Here is a 19,532-nt window from a genome sequence, read left to right as displayed (position 1 = left end):
CCTCTGCAGGAGAGGGTCTAATTATAGGAGGAGGTGGTTCCCCCCCTCCCCCACCGGAGGAGCCCAAAGCAAAACCGCCTTCCCGGCCAGGGAGTTCCGGGCTCCCCTCCTGTCTGGAGATCCCTCCCAGACAGACAGAGCTGGCGGTCTGAGGGCCCCTCCCCGGGCAGGACTCACTCCCTGGTCCCCGGCACGTCTTGCTCCAGCTGCCCACTCACTCCGGCCGGAGCCCCGGGGCAGGGGGCAGAGGGGAAGGGCTCAGGACTCAGCCTTCTTCCGTGTTTCAGGCTGAGGCCCTTCACCTCCTACAAGCTGCGCCTGAAAGCCACCAATGACATCGGGGACAGTGACTTCAGTGCGGAGACGGACGCCGTCACCACGCTGCAAGACGGTGAGCCGGCCGGGCCCCCGGCGGGTGCGGACGCCGGCCCCTTCCCGGCTGCCACCTTTGGGCACCAAGACACGGGCTTGCAGAGAGAGGCCCCGCTTTCATCTGGAGCCAGGAAGGGGTCACCCGCGGGAGGGAGGGCGGTGGCGCGAGCAGTAGAATTCAGTCAGCAACACGCGGCTCCCAGCTCTCCGTACAGCCTGTGGCCGTGAAGCCGACTTCAAGGGCTTCCAGATGGAACGGGGGTTTCTTTGATTGGCTTCCAAACCTCTTCGACCCATCAGCAACCCAGAAATTGAATAATTTATGGAGTCATTAAAAATAAATGTCGCAGGGCGGCTGGGTTTTCGGAGGTGTCCCCATGTTTTTCTCATCCACAAACCACTCCCCGGTCTTGCCATTTGGCAAAAGCACACCGGTAAGCCATGGCGGATGGGGGCGAGGTCCCCTAAAAGCTCCAGGCGGTCTTGACCCGCTCCCTCCCACCTCGGAGGAGCGGGGCTGAAGAGCTGGTGTGATTTTGTGTGCGGATCCCGCCGGGCCCGGGCCAGAGCCGCGGCATCGGTGTAGGTCCCGCCGGGGGCGCCGCCCCCGCGGTCAGGCCCGCTTTCAGTGCTGCAGCCCTCGTCCCAGGCCGCAAGCCTGAGCCCTCCGCTCGCCCAGCAGCAGCGCTGGGTTCCTTCCCAGAGTTTCTGTCTTCCTCTTTTATGGCCTGGGAGCCTAGCTTCACCGGCATGCGGCCTCGGTGCCCTGGAGGACCGGCAGAGGCGTTCCGGGACCCTTCCGGAAGCACGCCCAGGGGGCCCACGGCCTGAACAGGCCCCTCAAAAAGCTGGTCATCTCTCTGGCTCCTATTTTAATCTTACGTTTAACACAACTCAGGTGCTATTTGAGACGAAGCATTAATTCTTGGCAAAAAGAAGCAAATAGAGCAAGCTGATTTTGTAGGGAGTCTCAGGAAATTGCAAGCCAGTGAGCAGGACCCCACGGCCTCCCTTACGGGGCTCAGTCAGAACTGGCCTGTTCTGAAAAGAAAAAAACATTCAGGGGCCTCTTCCAGGCTCCCGAAGGTCTGTCTCAATCCTTTGATATTTAAATCATTTCTTTTGAGGCACCTGTCCTGTTGTCTTCCTCTTCTGAGACTCGCAGTTTTCTCTTTGCAGTTGGTTCTCATTGTGTTTGCACTGTATTGTCTCCAGAACCACAGAACTGCTGAGACTCTCAGACTCGAGGGCTTGGGAGCCCTGGGCCAGGGGCGGGGGTTTTCAACGTGTGGATGGTTTGCTGAGAAACGTTTTCTTACTATGGTGGTTGGGCTGTTGAGCCCCCCTCCCCCCCGAAATTGTAATCGGGTGTGATCCAGAAAGCTGGATGAGGGTCACCACCGACTTAAGACAGACCAGCAAGAGGCCAGAGAGCAGGGTGGAGAGAGCTCCCCAGAAGGCAGGATGGGGGGCTGGAGGTGTGGCTGATGTCCCAGGGGCTGGGTGCCCCGGCAGGTACAGAGCAGGTGACCCGGGGACCAAGATTTGGCTAGTCACGTGGGACGGGGTGGGGAGAACAGCCTAAATCATTCTAGTCAGCGACCATTCGTGAACACTTAAGGCACGGCCTCAGGATCTCACAGCGGTGGACATGGCGGACAGCTGCAGGGTTTTAGTTCCCGGCGTGTAGGGCCACGTCCACGGGCAGACGACCCTCAGCCACTAGCAGTCACACCCCTCCGTTGACAGTCACATTCGCGCGTGAGCACGGGAGCACTCTGGCCTGGCCCGATCTTTTGTCCTGTTCAGAGCCACTCTGACCTACGCACCTTAAAAAATTGATGTCTCTCCCCGAGGGAGGTGTTGTGGGCCCCTGAGAAGATGTGGAACCAGCAGGAAGGCTCCCCGGGCAGGGTTCCCAAGGAAGAGAGCCTCACGCGCCCTGCGTCTCTGTGTGGGTCCGCCTGGGGGGTAAGGGCAGGGCACTATCCGGTCCCTTCTTTCCCGTTTGCAGTTGGGTGGGGAAGGGCATCCACAGGGAAGGGAGGGAGGTGGGGCTGCTGGCTGGCCCGCTTCCCAAGCCCCGGCCAGGCCCCGGCCCTGCGTCCTCGCCAGCACCAGGAGAGGGCTGGCTCCGGGACGGCGACCAAGTACAGCCCGGACCAGCTAACCCTGGCTTTCTTCTTTCTTGGATTCCAGTTCCAGGAGAGCCTCCCAGTTCCGTCTCGGTGACACCGCACACGACCTCCTCCGTTCTGATCCAGTGGCAGGTAAGGGCCAGGGAATCACAGGGTGTTTCCTACGCCGCTGTCGGAGGCCGGGCCCCTCGTCAAGGTCGCCGGTCAGAGGAAACAGCCTGGTTGGCGTGCAGACGGGGCCGCGGTGCACGGGGCTCCCTGATGGCCACGCGTGTGGGAATGAGCTTGAACGCAGCTCACCGGGGAGGGCCAGCAGGACGGCAGGGCTGGTGCCCAGCGTCAGGGCGGAATGTTCCAGGCATCTGGAGAAGGGTGGCCCAGCGAGGCCTCCATGGCACGTACAGAACTGGGTGGCGTCCTACAGGGCAGTGAAACCATAGCCTGTGGAGGTGTCTTTTCTACAAGAATCATTTGCAACCAGACAAGATGCCCGCGGGGAGTCCTCCCTACTCCCAGGTCTGAATCTTCAGTGAGCAGTGAGTCAAATGAAGGCACGCTATCCTACATAATCAAATAATCTTGGGCCTCTAAACAGCGCTGTATTAGGACATAGAAAGGACACTGTGCCCTCTCTATGCCAAATTGGAAAATTTCGGTGCTTTTGCTAACAATACCACGCATCGAGAACAAAAATAACAGAGGGGCAGAAGTGCCGAGGAACCGACCAGGTCTGAGGGAGAGGGCTCACCAGGCAGGGGGTCGGGTTGACGACCCGGGCTGGAGCCGGGCCGGGCAGGGGCCCAGGGCAGTGGTGAGCACATCGTGGGGGCTCTGGCTAACGAGGAGGTTCCTGAGGCCAGAATGGGGCGGCTGTCCTAAGGAGGGGGAGGGCAGTGCCTGGAGCCGGGGGTCCTGGGGTCGGGAGGTGGGGCCCGGTGCCCTGGTCTGTGTTCGTGGCCGCAGTGAGGTGAGGACTGCCTCCGACCGGTGGGCCGCAGAGGGGGTCTGTGCGGCGGGGGCTTCTTCCTTGAGGGGACCGTCCGGGAGAGTGCCGGCAGGAGGGGAGGGGCCGGTGTGAGGGTCTGGAGGTGAAGGCACCCAGGTGACGCCGGAACCGAGAGGAGGCCGTGGTCTGGGTGTGGCCCTGGAGAGAGAGAGGCCGTGCCTTGCTGGGGGCAGAGGCTGGCACGAAGGGAGGGCTGGAAGGGATTCCTTTGGAAAGGGTGGAGATGAAGGGCAGGGTGGGGAGGGAGAGGGGAAATGCAGAGGTGACCTTCAGGGAACCTGTCCTAAGTGGACGGCCTCCAGCAGCCGGGACGGGGCACGCTGGAGCCCCGCAAGGAGCAAGAGGGAGAGAAGCACCGAGTCGGGAGGCCCCGGAACACCAGGGTCGGGGGTGGGCGCCAGCCGTGAGGGGGCTTCCCGAACTCTCGGGTGGTGGCTCCTGACCGCCGAAGGTTCCCGCTGCCTCCCCACATGCGGCCACTCGGCACCACCCACGTGCACGTTGGCCACGACCGAGGAGTACAGCCGGGAGACCCATGCAGGCGGAACTTGGCAAGCCTCTCTCCCCGGACGAGAGCCGGACTTCCATAGCCCGGGTTCCAGTAAGCACGCGGTAGTCTCCAGGGATTGACAGAGTGGCTGTGGGCCCTTCTTCACTCTCTGCTGCTAAGTGACACCTCCCAGGGGTGAGGGAACCCTTAAAGGTGATCAGGAGATAGTTCCAGACGTCATCCGGTGAAAGTGGAAATTGGCCGCTGTGGCATTCTGTAGTTTCCGGCCTCACCGGAGGGCCTGCCTCTGGGAAGCTGCTTCCCTGGACCGCATCACGGAGCCCCGGCTAAGTGACAAAGGACTCTGGTCTGCAGACCCCAGTTCGCGGGGGGGACCGCCGTGACCCCGACAGGCGTCTCTGGCTCCAGGCCCCTCCTCTGTAACACTGGGAGGTCAAAGGTGACCTCCGAGGTCTCTGATGCGAGCCCCGTTAGGTGTCCACACGTCTGGCTGCAGCAGGGCCTTTGGTGGGTGGGGGGGAGACGTTCAGAATGGCAACGCAAGGTCTCGGGAGCTTCTGTGTCCCACTCTCCACTAACTCAGTCGGCCAAAAGATCGGTCTTGTCTACCGTGCTAAATTCTACCAGAAAATGAGCTTGTTCTTTGTAGACGCGCCATCTGGCTTGCCAGGCGCTAGGTGGGCTCCTGTACGATCGAGGCTGCGCTGAGGCTTGGGGTGCACCCTCACCTCCGCACAGCGGCTGTTGGCCCCCCGTCCTGCCCCCCACCCCACCCCCGAGCGCGCGGTTGCGGTTGGACGGCTCCGTGGATGGTGGGTAGCTGCACCAAAGGAACTTGGCGTGTGTGGCCATCGGCTGTCCCTGTTCAGAGCCCAGTAGAACAAACTAATTGCCAGAAGCCCAGAGCAGGAGGTGGTCAATACGATGTATTGTAGAAATAAATGCCTGTCAACTGCCAGGCAATTGAAGTATAATTAAAATTATGAGTAATTTACTAAATTAGAGCGAAGAGAACAAAGAGACTCCGTTTAAATATAGATTTGCATTCCAAATGAAACGTTTCACCTGTAAACCCTTTTTTTTCCCCCCAGTAATTTGTTTAAAAATGCGAACGCCGCCTGTAATTTCAAGGCTGCTGACCCACTGGAGTGGCCCCTGTGTCGAATCTGTCAGGTTTGATTTTTCCTGGTAGGATAATCGATCTCGGCCTTTCATGGGGTCCGGTGCTGTTTGAAATCTAAGGATTTGAGCGTCTATTCTAGACAGCGATGGTATTGTGTCCGCACCGAGTGCAGCTCATAATAGACACGCTTCTGAATCGGTCGCAGCACTCAGGCTGGCTGTTCTGAAACTTCCGGGGGCTCCTGCAGTCTGTCACTCAAATGCGGTTGGCTTTGTGTGGCCGCAGACTTCTCTAAGTGGAGGTTGAGGCCATTTTTGAGCCGAAAAACACCCTCTTAGGCAATAGATCATGTCGTGCACGTTGGACTCAGCACACAGTGGACTCGGTGCCGGAACAGGCGCCTTCCTAAGAGGACGGTGAGCCCGCCTGGACAGCGGGCAGTGGGGCCTCCTCGGGACGTATCTTGGCTTTGTTCCTTTTCTCCATCACCTGCAGAGGACCGGTTCCTGCATAGGGTGCTGAGCCCTCAGGGGTGGACAAGACCCAGTCAAGACCTCGAGGACCTTCTGTTTACCGGGCTGAGCCCTATGACGCATTCGTGGGAAGACGTGGAGGGGGGCAATCGGCCCTCGTCAGGGGGGCCGGGAGGGGGCTTCTGGCTGTGTCTTGCAGGATGAACGCTCCCTGCCCCCACCCCAGGTAGAAGGCAGAGGGATGGGCATCCGGGCATCACGCACAGACAGAGCAAAGGCTCAGAGGTGTGACAGCCACCGGGACTCAGCACCAGGCTTCAAAGGGAGGCGTGTCGGAACCAGGTTTTCTAGGGCCTCCTGGGCCCAAGCATCTCCCAGACAGGCGGCCAGTCCAGGATGAAACTAACCATCGATGGCATGGTCATCTGGGACGTCAGCAAACCCCGCTCGCTCCCACAGGCACGGAGCGAGCACCTGCTGTGCCCAGAGCCTGCCACAGGTGCAGCGGGGAAATAGAAAGGAAAAGACGCAGACGTGGCCTTGCCTCGCCTCCAGTCCGCGTGGAATCGCAACCTACAGGCGCGGTGTGGTCAGGGCCGAGGGCTGGAAAAGCAGGTCTGTGGCTGAAAGGGAACCTTCTGGCCAGAGTCACAGGAGGCTCTACACAGTCTAGCCAGGCTTCCACCTGCTAGGGATACGGGACTGAGCCTGGGAGGTTGAGCAACCGGCCCAGGCCCACGCTGCTAGGAGCCAAGACTCCATTGCAGAGCCTGAACTCAGCCCATGGCTTCTGGAACTTTCTGTGTGTCGCATGGAGCTGCCCTACTGATGCCTCCCAGGACATCCAGAGTCGTAGAGGCCTCTTTCACAAATGACAGATGGGTTTACTCCAGACTCCAGGAATAGAAAATGTGGTTAAGCCCATTTCAGCATCCCGTGCGGCAGACCCCGGAGTCTCCGTGGAGCCTGCCCTTTGTGCGGCCAGGACCTGTTGCAGCCTTAAGGAGGCCACCCTCCGTGCTGCATGGTCACCTGTCCCCTCCCCAAGCCCAGATGGCTCCTGCAGGGAGGGCCGCGCCAGGGCATTTCGGGAGCAGCCGCCAGTGAGTCTGTTGCCACACGTGGGTCCTGCCCGGTCGCGGGTAGCAGCTGTGCCTGTGGGACGTGGGCTTGGGTCCCTCTCCTCGCACCTGGAGACCACCCTCTCCTCCTCGGCTAGAAACGCTCGTGCGCCCAGGATGGGTGGCCTCGGCCCTTCCCCTCCTCCCTCCAGCCCGGGATGTGTGTGGACACAGATGCCGTGGGCGGGGTATTTGCTGCCTGTTGGAGAACCCCATTTGGGCCCCAGGGAGGACACTTATTTTCCCGAACTCCCAACTTCCTGCTCGTTGATAATTGTGGCAAGTGAAAGCCAGTCTCCCTAAACCCCGGCTTCTCTCTCCATGAAAAGCGAATTACCCTCAAGCAATTGTGCCTCTGGCCTGTGCACCTGCACAGTCAGGTCCTGGGGCCTTTGCAGCCTTCCTGCAGAGGTCAGAGGTCAGATTACCCCTGCAGCTGTCAGCTGTCACTGTCACACTGGGGCTGTGAGGGAGGCAGCCTGCATGTGAATTAACGCGAGCTTTTCTCGTGTTCAAAAACATCCTGAATGTACCAGGCACGCCGTGTCCCTCTGGTACAGGCCTGCGTGTATGCCGTGGCTAGCTACGTCATTACGAGTTACGTGAGCTATGCCGTTGGAGAGTCTGGACAACAGGATACTGCATCTTCCCAATCAGCCTGGTTTCTTTGGGTTGTGGGTAGCAAGGGTTGAAATAGAACAGGATTATCAGAGCATCCGAATCCCTCTGGTCCCTGGGTTCAGACAGTAAGAATTGCATTGAGAGAGTTTCGGGGGCGAGGATGTGCTAATGTCCTGTGGCTGCCACAACATGTTACTCCACCCCACATGCTTCGAATGACAGAAACGAATTCTCACACGGTTCTGAAGGCCAGAGGGCCAAAGCCACGGCGTCAGCGTCCTTCCTGGCTTCCGGTTGCCGCCGACACCTCTGGCGGTCCTTAGCTTGTAGATGCACCAACGCGTTTCTGGATGCAGTTCCGAAGCGTGTGTGTGGAGGCTTCCCCACGTCATCAAGCAATTCTCCAACACCGGCAGGGTGTCTGGAATTGAACTTGATTCTACCTGGAGAGAGCGTCAGGTCCCACGAGATGAGGGCTCGGTCGCACAAGGCTGTCCCCCACTTCCGAGGCCAGTCACGAGTGCCAGGTGATGGTCTGCGCTTCTGACCTGTCGGCTTTCAGTCAGGTTCCCACAGCCCTCTCCTCGGGTTTGACTAGAGCAGCTCCCAGAACTCAGAGAAGCATTTCACTTACGAGCTGCCAGTTTATTGTGAAAGGGTACAGCTCAGGAACAGCCAGGTGGGAGAGGTGCCAAGGGCCAGGTGTGGGGGAGGGCACGGAGCTCCCAGGCTCTCTCCACGTGCTCCCCTCTCCCCAAATCTTAGCATGTTTACCGACTCAGGAGCTCTCCGAACCCCATCTTCTAGGGTTTTATGGAGGCTTCGTTACATAGTCGCCATTGGTGACTGATTGAACCTCCGGTCCCTCTCCCTTCCCCAGAAGTCGGGGGGAAAGGTCCCCCCTGCTCCCCCCGGAAAGTTCCCACCCTCTGATCACACTTCCCTGGGTGAGGTCCAAGGGTCACCTCATTCACATGACAAAAGACACCTCTGTCGCTCTGGACAAAGACATGTATATGAGAAGCAGATTTTGTCCTTCTGAAGGAACAAATATTTTTCTTGAGGGTCACAATATCACAGCACTCGACTCCAGTCTCTGCTTCCTTGCACACACGAGGCTCTCCCTGTGTGTCCAAATTTCTCTCCTCTTATAAGGACCTTTGTGTCGTCTCAGTATTTATCAAATGATTGCTGGATTCTAAATTGCTTCCTAAAATATGCTTTGTCTTCAACTTTACCGAGTAGATAATGTTGAACGCTCAGGCTCCCTGTGTGAATTAACCATCGTCATACCTGTTCATCAGTCCAAAGTGCACGATTACATCTGCAAGCAGTTTTGCTGCCAGTGACCTTCAGGCTTGAAGGTCGTCTTGTTGTCTTTGGGTGTCCCTGAAAAGACCCAGAGATACTTTGTTTTGGGGTTTGGGGGGACTGGTAGCCTTAGCTTGTATCTGTAGGACTCAGGACTACATATCTGCAAACATTTATGTAGGGTAGATTTCTAAGAGCGTAATCGCTGGATTAAAAAGTAAGCGCATTGAAAACTTTGATAAATAAAGCCAAATTGCCCTCCAAAAAAGAAACCAGTCATTGGATTGGGGCCCTCCCTACTGCAATATGACCTCCTCTTACCTTCACCATCTTCAGAGACCCTATTTCCAAAGAAAGCGGCATCCACAGGTAACGGGGGTTAGGATACCAACGTGTCTTTCTGGGGGACACAGTTCAACCCACCACAACAATGGGGTTTTCTTACAACAAAGCTGTGGCCTCTACTCTGGGACCAGGACAGTGTTTCCTGAGGCGCTGGTGACATCTTATAGACAGTGCCTGTGTAGGGGTCACGGGGAATCGCCCTGCGTCCCTGTCCCCAGACAGACTTCGTGACCCTGTAGCCAGGGGTCCTGGGGTGCCCTTTGTCCGTCTGTCTGGCCACAGCTTGGGTGGTTCTTGTCCTTATCTGCTGAGCATCCCAGAGGAAACACCAGAACCAGAGCCCCTGGCCCCCTGGCTGGCATGTGGCTGCTACAGCCGTCCCCATACTCGTTAATCGACAGAAATTGATGGGAGGGAGAATGTGGGCCGGGCCTTGGCTGAGAAGCGGATCCCAGTGCGGGTGAAATTCTGAGCCCAGGGCCTGTCTTACCGCCATTCGTATTCCACGGGGTGTCTGAAGGGCGATGGGCACCCAGCCTACCCCGGGCCCGTCACATGCCAGCAGACTCTGGGGGGCGGACGCCCAGGGGCTCCAGCTTAGGTCTGAGTCAGGGCAGAGTGGGGCTGACCTGGCATGCAGAGCAGCCTGTGGTGGGGGGCAGTGAGGTTGCCGCAAGCCCAGGTGGCCGTCAGGGACAGGGTGGGGTCAGCCCGTGGATGAGGCAGAGCCGGGCTGCGTGCATAGTTCTCGTGAGTCCCGGGTTCACCAGGCAACGGGCAGCTCCCTCGCCCCTCTGCGACCTGGGCGTGCTCCCCTGCCCACGGGGGCTCCTACAGGCTGCACGCGGGTCACGAGGCCCGGTGCTCACACACCAGCACCAGAAAACCTGGGCCCTCAGAGAAGGCTCCACAGCCTGGCCCTCTGCCTCAGGGTCCCCTGTGCTCCTCTGCGTGAATGTGGCACTGGCCCTTTTGTTCGTAAATAACCAAGAGCCGCCTGTTTGAATCAGTGACGCCCCCCCCCCCCCCGCCCCAGTGCTGTTGGCTGACTCAACTTGAAGCCGAGGTCGCCAGACCGCTCCGGTGGGCTGACCGTGATGTATTTGCAGCCTCCGAGAGACGAGAGCCTGAACGGCCTCCTCCAGGGATACCGGATCTACTACCGGGAGCTGGAGTCCGAGGCCTCCTCAGCCACGGCCTCCAAGACGCTCAAAACGCCCTCGGCTCTACGGGCCGAGCTCACAGGTGAGACGCTTTCCCCTTCCCGGAGGAGGCACCGCCGCGTGCTCCCAGGCGGGCAGCGAGGGCCCCGGGGGACCAGTGTGCATGTTTCTGCATGCAAGGCATGGTGGGAAATGCCCTGAAGGGCCAGGGGAGATGCCGCTTGCCTCCGGTGAACGCAGCCACTGGGGCGGACGGGTCCCTGCAGCAGCCCCGGCATGCAGAGAGGTGTTGGCTCGTGGAAAACACGGGGCGGGGGAGGGGGTAACCGGGGAGGCTTCGCGGAGCAGGAGTCCCGGGAGATAGGTTGCCCCGGAGACGGATTTCACCGAGGACACCAGGGAAGGCGTGACTCACAAGGGCCTCTGCAAAGCTAAATGGTCGGGAGGCGGGAAGAGCTGAGGGGCTCCTGGACGGCCTCACCCAAGCCCCTGGTGCGTCAGGCCGGTGGGGTGTGGCCGGGAGGGAGGAGACCGGCCGGGCCCTCCGGGGGTATCGCGCCGCTGGCCGCTGCCCGATGGGGTCCATTCAGGGGGCTCCCCGGCCTCGGTGCACGCACAGCCCTCACGTGGAGTGGCGCCTCCTCTCTCCCGGGGCCCATCCGCCTGCTGACCCCTGCTCCCGGTACCCCTGGCTCGGGCTAGGACTTGGATGCAACAGCGGCAGAGGCAGCTTCTGGAACTTCTGGAAAGGCCGCTGCTCTCTCCCATCCTCCTCTCTCAGAAGGGGGTCAGAAGGCGTCCCCCAGATGGTGTCCCAGAAGGTACTTCTGGCCCCTCAACCTCCTTGTGGCTTCAGAGCGTGCCGCTCGGGGACCACATGCCCGCTGTCTGCCACCGACCACCAAGGGGTCGCAGGGCCGCGGACCCACAGCGGCTCGAGGCTGCCCGCCCCAGGCGTGGTGCTGACAGGAAGAAGTGACATTTGTTGCCCAGGCTCTTGGCCACCCCGCCCCCACCCCACAGGTGTTCCCTGCTGATGGCCAGACAGCGTCCCCCCCGGGCTTTGTAGCAGATTCGAAACAACAAAATAAAAGGAGCCAGGATGTGGTTGGGTCCTTGGTTTGTGCTCTTGGTTTGTGGCTTGCCGGCCCGCATCAGAGCGGGGCTCTTACCTGAGCACAGGCAGGCCGACAGCCGTACCTGCCGCGGGGCGTCTGGAAGAGTCGGCACCCTGGGAGAAGCCCGTCTCCCGTCTCCTCTAGTGTTGTTTGTGCTGTTGTGGCAGATTCTAATCCGATGCGTTGAATCAGAGGGTAAGCGCAGGCCCTACCTGTCACGGGCCGTGCACCTGGCTGTCGCAGGAAGAAGTGCAGGCCACTCCCCCCCACCCCGCCCCCTGCCCTGGTGAGCCCTGAGGAAGTGCTCAGGGCTGCCTGGTCTCTGTGGCCCTTGGACGGGCAGCGTGGGAGGCACAGCGGCTGCCGCGCGAGGTGCCGTCCCCTCCGTCTCCGCGGCCCATCGTTTGCAATAACCGCTCCCCGCGTGCTAACTGCCTTTCTGCCTTGCTCGCCCCTAATAGCCCAAAGCAGCTTCAAGACCGTGAACAGCAGCTCCACGTTAACGACGTATGAATTAACACGTAAGTGCACGCCGCCTTCAGCAGGAGGCGCTGTGACCGCGGGGCAGGCCGGGGCCAGCGCCAGTTGGCCTCTCGGTGGACCCAGTGAAAAGCAGCTTGGATTAACGCCTCTAATTTCTGGAATTTCCCCTCTCAAACGCTGTTCTCAACACACCAAAACCATCAGGGAGACAGGAAAGGAAACTTCTAGAAACTGAGGCTGGGAAGGGGTTTTCCTGACAGCGGGTCTTTGACTTTGGGACGGAAAGGAAAGTCAGGTTGAGCGAGATCTCCCGTCTGGCTCTCTGTGGCCTTTTCTTCTTCCTCTTTTTTTTAACTGTGATAAAATATCCATAAAATTTACCGTCTTAGCTGTTGGGAAACGTGAGGCTCAGGAGCCGTAAGCTTGCTCCCACCACGTGCGCCCGTCACCGCCAGCCTCCAGGGCTCCTTTCTCTCCCACAGTGAGACCCTGTCCCCAATGGACATTCGTCCCCCCACCCAGCCCCTGGCGCTGACCTTCCACTTTCTGTCCCTGCGTCTGAGCCCTCGGGGACACATACTAGCGAAACCACACAGCCCTTGTCCTCTTCCCCTTGGAGCTCGGTCCCTGCCGGAGCCTGCTCGAGACACTGTTCCTTCCCAAGGCTGAGCGGCGCCCCACCGCGTGCACTCAGCCCATGTTGGCCATCCGTCCGTCCATCGCCCCTTCCCTTTGGTGGCACCACGTCACTTGTCCTTGTGTTCCTGGTCCTCAGAGGGTCTCACGGTCCAAATGTGGGGCCGAGGGGGCCCCCGATGGGACCCCCTTCTGTGCAGGGAGCCTCCCTGGACTGGAATGTGGGTACAAGGGGGGTGCTCTCCCAGGGCTTACCAGTGCCATCCCATCGCATCCCAGTAGTGCCCGGGGAAGGCCTCAGGCGAGCCATTTTCTCCTCCTCCACACTACGCCCCAAACACACCCCATCGTCTGTCATCTGCCCCGTGTCCCCATCTACTGCCTGGTTCCCTGTGCGCACGTAATACGTCCCAGGCTGAGGATCAGCTCAGAGGGTTAGGTGCAGCCCAGGTTCCAGAGATGAGGCTTCCCGGCCGGACCTCACTCCGGCCTTTTCAGTCTGGGTTCTGAAGCGAGAGAGGGGCCCCCACTATACCCCGTCCACATACGCCCTGGCTTGTCTCAGGTAACACTGAAGAGCCCCACGGTCCCGAGGTGGACACTAACAAGCTACAGCGGTGGGTTCCGAGGCATCAGGGCTTCGGCAAGGCTAAGAGTGGGGGAGAGGCCCCTGCTGGGCCCGGTGGGCACCTCTGTGAAGCTGGGGTGGAAGGAACTCGGCGTCCTGAGGCTTCGAACCTCTGCTGACCGGCGGCTCGCTAGGAGGCATGATACGAAGCCTGGCGCGAGTCACCACTCACTCAGGGGGTCAGACCCGCACGTTGGGCTTCGGGAAAGCCAGGCTGTGACGAAACAAGATCCACCAGCGGGAGAACCTTCCAGAATGTTTTGGCTCAAAGGTCGGCTGCTTTGGCCGCGTGCCCTGTGTAATCCTATATACGTGGCTTCGCACACCCTTCTCTTCCCAGGATGTGGTTGTTAAAGACTCCGAGGCCAATGTATTTCCTTTTTAACCACCAGGGTCTCACTCTGTCAGTTCTTACAGAGATTCTGGACCCAGCGGCAAAGCCCACGTCACACTCTGTCACCTCGATTCTTTCCTCCGAAGGGGGTCTTGCTGCTGCCTTTACCCTGAGTGCAAGTGGGACGGGTCTCTGCGGCTGCACAGGGTGACCTTTAGTCCCGGGCCAGGGAAGGAGGAGGAAGGAAACGCTCGTGACGTGCCCCCGCGGCTCCCGGGTGGCACCGCCCCCTCGGTGTGGTTCTCAGGCGGGGAGATGGGCCCGGGCCCGGGCGAGCTGACCGCTGTCTCCTTTGACCCGTAGATCTGAAGAAATACCGGCGCTATGAGGTCATCCTGACGGCCTACAACATCATCGGCGAGAGCCCGGCCAGCGCGCCCGTCGAGGTCTTTGTCGGCGAGGCCGGTAAGTTCCCAGCGCCCCTGAGCTCCGAGAGGCCTGGCCTGGCGCTCTCGGGTGCCAAGCGTGATGCTGGCGGACGGGAGGTTTCCGGGTCACCGCTGGGCAAGTCGGGATCTGCCGAGGGCTGGAAAGTCCCGACGGCCGGGGTGATGCTTCCCGGTCTTGCTTCCAGGCCCGACGGTTTGTTTGGCATCTGGAGCCCTCCCGCTCACCAGGACGTGCTCCAGGGGAGACAGGCTGCGGCCTGCATGGGCACCCGGGCGTGTGGGGACCTTGGCATCTGCAGGGGATGCTTGTACTCTGTCGCCCTCGGTCCCTGGCTGGGCCTCAGCCTGACCTCCTGGCAATGGCCCCATCTCAGGCCTCGGAAAGCCACCCGGATTGTTGTTCGTACCCCTTTTAGATAAGACGTGGATCCTGAGTTTGTTTCAAGGGCTGTCCCTTCCGTAGAGGCATCGTGTCGCGTTGAGATCGGCTCGGGCTTCCGTCCCCTGCCTCCCCTCCGGCCCGAGGGCCCTTGCCCGCTCTCCTCCTCTGCTGGGGGAACCCGGCTCGGATCTGTGGGGGCAGTGAGCGGGCCGTGCTCTGGGCCGGGAACCACCAGAACTCCCCTGAGCACAGAGCCCCAGGCTCGGAGAAGGAGGTCCGGCCACTGGGCCCGCCCACAGAAACGCGTCAGGTGACCTTTCGCAATTCGGAGAGGTTACAGTCCTAAACCAGATGGCAGATGGCAGATGGCAGCGCCAGGGGCCTAACTTGGCAGGCTTTTTCTGGAAAGGCCAAGCGAGGGATGAGGGAAAGAGATGCTTGAAGCACAGGTCCCATTGGCCTCTCTTCACATCTGTCCCCACGGGTTCCTCAGAGCCGACGGTGTGGGGGCTGGGCAGTCGGAGTTCGGGGCAGACGCCCCTGGCCTCCCAGGAGCACACGGAGGCCAGGCAGGAGCACGGGCAGGGAGGGGACGAGGCACCCGCCGCCTGTAAGCGTGGGGCTCCAGTCCTATTCTGGCACCTGGGCCCACGTGGGTCACGAAGGCGGGTGGGTAGAGGGAGGGCACGGCCAGCCAGCTGGGATCGGTGGTGCCTCGGGCCCCTTGCTCCCTCCCCCTCGTTGGCTCTAGCTGCACCCGAGGCCGGGGGTCGCTAGAGGCAGAGCCTTAAACCCAGAGACCAGGGCGGACGTTCAGGGAAAGGGCTGCGGCCGGGGAGGGAGGCATGTGGGCGCCGGGAGCCGTGTCGGCCGGCCACGTCACCACGGCCCGGAAGCCCAGCTCCGCGCTCTATGCCGCGGTGGCCCGTCGGCTTGTCTTGGGCCGTGGTCAGCTGTACACGATGTAAACTCCGCCGTCCCAGCCGCTCAGCGGCCTGGGGCACGTTCACGATGCTGTGCCGCCCTCACCGCCGGCCGTGTGCGGAGCCCCGTGTTCCCAGAGCCGAGCCCTCGCCATCCGGCGGTCCCTCCCCTCTCCTCTGCCCACCCCCCCCCCCCCCACCGCCACCTCCACCGAAGCCTGTTTCGCCCGTTCGGAGTGTCTGATACGAGTGGAATCAATCCCACGATGTTTGTGCTCCTGTGCCTGGCTTCTTCCACTGAACGCGTTTTCGAGTTTCGTAGCACATCTCGGCCCCTCGTTCCTTCTCGTGGCTGTGGAGTATCCCGCTGTGCGCACACGCGTTTTCTCTCTCTGCATCCACTGACGCACACTTGGGTTGTCGCCGCCGTTTGGGTTTTGGGAGAAGAGCCGCTGTGAATAATGACGCACGGGGATTTTCCAGCGGCGCTGGGCTGACGCCGAGCCCCGGTGGGCAGGAGGCCGCAGGCGGGGCCCGGGCCCCTTGTCTCGCTCCCCTCTCCGGGAGGGGTCCCCGCCCCGGCTCTTCCCTCCAGGCCAGTCCTGCCACCCCCCTCGCCCCTCACGCACCTGCGCCCCATGCTGTCTCCTCACCTCGCCCGGCCTCAGCCTCCTGGACCCGTCACCCCCAGGAAAGGGAGGCTCTAAGCCACCGAGCCCGGGCTCCAGGGCCATCTGGCCCCACGCACACGCTCTGGAGAGCCAGCTGTCTTGCCAAGGGCACGTGCAGGAGGTACCAAGAAGGGCTTTAAAGCCCCCAAGCGGACTTGTGTGCAGTGTGTGCAGCACTGCTCCCCCGGAGCCCTGGATTCCTCCCCCTGCCGCCCAGGACCCTGCTCCAGAGGCTTCTTCTCCAGAAAGTTCTCCGACACCCCCCGCAGGAAGAGTTCCACGTTTCTCCCTCTGTGCCCGGGTCCTTGGGCGCTCGGCGAATACCTCTGCCTTCCCTTGTCAGATGGGACTGGCCTGGCTTCCTCTTCACGGGACCACGACCACGCGTCTCAAGATGCTCCTCGTCCTGAGCTTAGGACCAAAGGGGACCTGAACGCCTTTACTGTCCTGCAAACAGAGGCCCCCAAACCCCCATGAGGATGAGGCAGGAGAGCAACTTCAGGGACTCCTGGCACTGGGAGGTGCCCCCATCAGCTGCCATGGATGGATGGAATTCGTGTCTCAGGGCGGGCGGGAGTAAGTGGGGGGCAGGGCTAATCCGTGATGCCTCATCCTGAAGCAAAGCGACGAGTGACGGCGGCATCTGCCCCTGACTGCCGCGACCCTCGTACCTCTGCTGCCCGAGGCACCCTCGTGCGGTGGCCGTGCTTCTCCACGGAGCGCTCTTCCTGACACAGGGGAGGGGAGGGCAGCGACGCAGGGTGCAGGAGCGAACCCTTGGGAAGCGGGCAGCCAGGGTGCTGGGAGGCCACCCCTTCCCTCCCCCGGGCAGACAGCGGGGACAGGGACCAGACGAGCCCGCTAAGTGCCAAGGTGCAGGCTCTGTGCCAGGGGATTCCCCTCGGAGCCACACGTGAAAACCCCCAGGCACGTGGCCCCACGGGTCTGCTCTCCCCGCACGACCTCGGATGGGTGACGGCAGGGAGGGAGGTTGTGTGTTTGCTGCTCCTACCATAATGTGGGTTCCAGCCTCCCGAGGACACAACACAGAGGCAGAGAGGGCGGGCGGACACCAGGAGAGGGGGTGCCGTGCGCCCCGGAGGAGAAAGGGTGAGACTTGCCTGCCTGTGTCGGAGGGAAACGGGCACTGACCAGGGTCTGGGCCCTAAGGTTTGGGACTCGGGAAGGAGCAGGACCACGGCCCCAGGTGATGAAATGGGAGGGCGTTTGGTATTTCGGTGGAGAAGACGGGGAAGCAGGCTTCTCGGTGCCCTGGGGCCGCAGGGGAGTCCGTCCCTTGTACCTGGCTGTGTGACCACGGGCAAGTCACTTAACCACTCTGGGCCCAGCCTTGAGGTATCACGGAGCAGAGGGGAACGCCGTGAGCTAAGACTAAGGCGACTTGGGTCCTCATGCCGGTTCTGCCCCTGACTCGTCTGTCCCGCCCACAGGATGAATGTGCGAAATGTGACACACAGGGCCGGTCGGTATTTGTGAACAGATGATTGAGACCCTGGGTCAGACACTCGACTTGCCGGGCCTCATCTGCAAAGCAAGGTGTTTTGAGTCAAAAGTCTCAGTCTAGCCCAAATGTATAATATTCAAGTCTGTTTCATTTCATGGAGACAAGGTGATTTTGAGGAAATTTCTTGTTGAGATTGATTTCTGAGCCTGGGCATTACAAATCGATAAAGATAATACATCAGCAGGGACTCCAGTTTGCAGGAGACAGAAACCCAAGGCATACAGGCTTAAGCTGAAAGAATCATTTATTAACTCACGTAACAGCAAACGGCTGAAGAGCCCGGATACGGGTTCAGGCATGGCTGGATCCAGCATCCTAACAAGCTGGAATGCTGTCCCCTGTTGGTTCCACTCTCCTGTTTGCTCCTGTCTTGGGCAGGCTTCTCATCTCAGTGGCCCTGCAGCTCCAGGCAGCAGGAAGGGAGTTTGCCTTCAACAGCGCCCACAGGGGAAACCCACTGGCTCTCCCGAGCCTGCCTTTATGACCCATCTGCATACCAGACGCTGTGGCCAATGGCCTGAGGTCCGCAAAGCCAACGATGTCATCCGTACCTGAAGCACAGGGACCGAAGGGGAGGGAGGATCCCCAGGGGAATGGGTGCTCACTGTAGCAGGATGCATAGCACTGGTGGCAGAGTTTGCCAAGCGGCCAGAACTCTCCCTGGGAGAGGTGCAGAGCCCTGTCTGGGGACGCCGTGGCATGGCTGCTGTTCCCGTCATCCCTAGTAGAATCTCCAGGCCCCTCTCTGTGTCCTCAGTTCCGGAAAGGAGCCCACATCCTGGCCTCCGAGACACGTGGCACTCAAGGATGGGCCCCCACTTGCGGGATCAGGCTGCCCTCCTGCCCTGGGCCAGGGCCGGGCACATGAGCCCCTGCCTGTATTTCCAGGCCTCCCAGGCCACTCTCCCCTGGAGCGAACACCAGCTCTGCCTCCCAGAATCCCTGCTCTCGCCTCCCGTCCCCGGGAAGACCCCAGCCTTCCTACAGCCCGGGCTCGGGGCTTGCACCTCGGGGGGAGTAGCTGCCTCCCCGTCTCTGCGGGCAGACCCTGTGTTCCCCACCCTGTCCCAGAACGTGCTGCACACACAGCCTCCTGCATTTCCCGTCTGCGTTGTGTCTGTGCACCCCACGGAGCAGAGAACCCGTCCGATTCACCCCAACGTCCTCAGGACTCTGCCTGGAACACAGCAGTACTCTGGAGCACTGTGGGCGGGCGGGGGTGGGGGTGGGGGGGTGGGAAGCCAGCAGCCCAGCTCAGAGGCACGGACACCAGAGACAAATGACAGCAGGCGGCGCCCCAGAGGGTGGAGACCCCGGGTCAGGGACACACGTGGAGGTCCCAGAGGGCAGGCTTCGGCCCCAGCTCCCGTTTGCCCCGCGGCCGCTGTTCGTTCAGGGAGGACAGAAGCCCAGGAGCCCCGACACCGTGAGGGCTTCTCACAAAACTCAGCAGAGCAGACCTGACTGGCCCCAAACGAAGCCCAGGGCTTTCCATTGAGATCCTCTTCCACTCTGATCAAGAAGTGATCCTATCATGAACGCTTGGGGGTGACCCGTGGGGCCGGAGCACCTGCTCCCCCTGTGATGGTGGGGGTCGTGGAAGCAGAGGACCCTCCCGCTCCTGCAGCCAGGAAAGGGGGATGATGGCACTCGTTCTCACAGTGTGGGGACCCCTCAGCCCATCGGCACCTGCCCCGACCCGCCAGCCCAGCAGCCCCCGCTCGGCTCTGCTGTTGTCTGCTGCAGCCCGTCCCTGCCGCTGGTGGGCTCTAACTGAGCCTCCTTATTTGGGAGGCAGGGGGTGTCGCGAGAGCCCCTGTGGATTGGGGTTAGATTTCCTGAGGCCTCTGTCACAGGGTCATGGTGAAGATCCGGTGAGACTGAAGAACGAGAGGTTCCTGGCCTGGCGCCCTGGTCCAGGGAGGCACGGACAGCTGTCGTTCCACCTGCCCTTCAGGGGTGGGGCAAGTTGAGCCGCTCCTGACCTCCTCTAGCTCTGCCTCCCCTCTGAGCCTTGGCCCAGTTTCGTTTTGTTTTTAATGTTTATTTTTGAGAGACAGACAGAGCACAAGTGGGGGGTGGGAGAGCAGAAATCAAGGGGACACAGAATCCCAAGCAGGCTCCAGGCTCCGAGCTGTCAGCACAGAGTCCGACACGGGGTTGAACCCACGAACCCCGAGATCATGACCTGAGTCGAAG

General features: G+C 60.9%; 1 protein-coding gene across 2 annotated transcripts in view; it reads left to right on the top strand.

Annotated features, from left to right (window-relative positions):
- LOC115503970 (protein sidekick-1) overlaps positions 1 to 19,532 on the top strand; it is a 157,966-nt gene that overhangs the window by 80,052 nt on the left and 58,382 nt on the right. For both annotated transcript variants that reach the window (XM_030300555.1, XM_030300556.1), the window contains 5 exons: positions 288 to 391; positions 2,572 to 2,642; positions 10,131 to 10,266; positions 11,764 to 11,823; positions 13,747 to 13,848. In XM_030300555.1, the coding sequence (XP_030156415.1) occupies positions 288 to 391; positions 2,572 to 2,642; positions 10,131 to 10,266; positions 11,764 to 11,823; positions 13,747 to 13,848 (473 nt within the window). The remainder of the gene's footprint in view (positions 1 to 287; positions 392 to 2,571; positions 2,643 to 10,130; positions 10,267 to 11,763; positions 11,824 to 13,746; positions 13,849 to 19,532) is intronic.

The sequence above is a fragment of the Lynx canadensis genome, chromosome E3 (genome assembly GCF_007474595.2).
Source record: "Lynx canadensis isolate LIC74 chromosome E3, mLynCan4.pri.v2, whole genome shotgun sequence".
Lineage (NCBI taxonomy): Eukaryota > Metazoa > Chordata > Mammalia > Carnivora > Felidae > Lynx > Lynx canadensis.
Note: the sequence above shows the minus strand (reverse complement) of the source record. Positions and strands in the feature narration are given on the sequence as shown.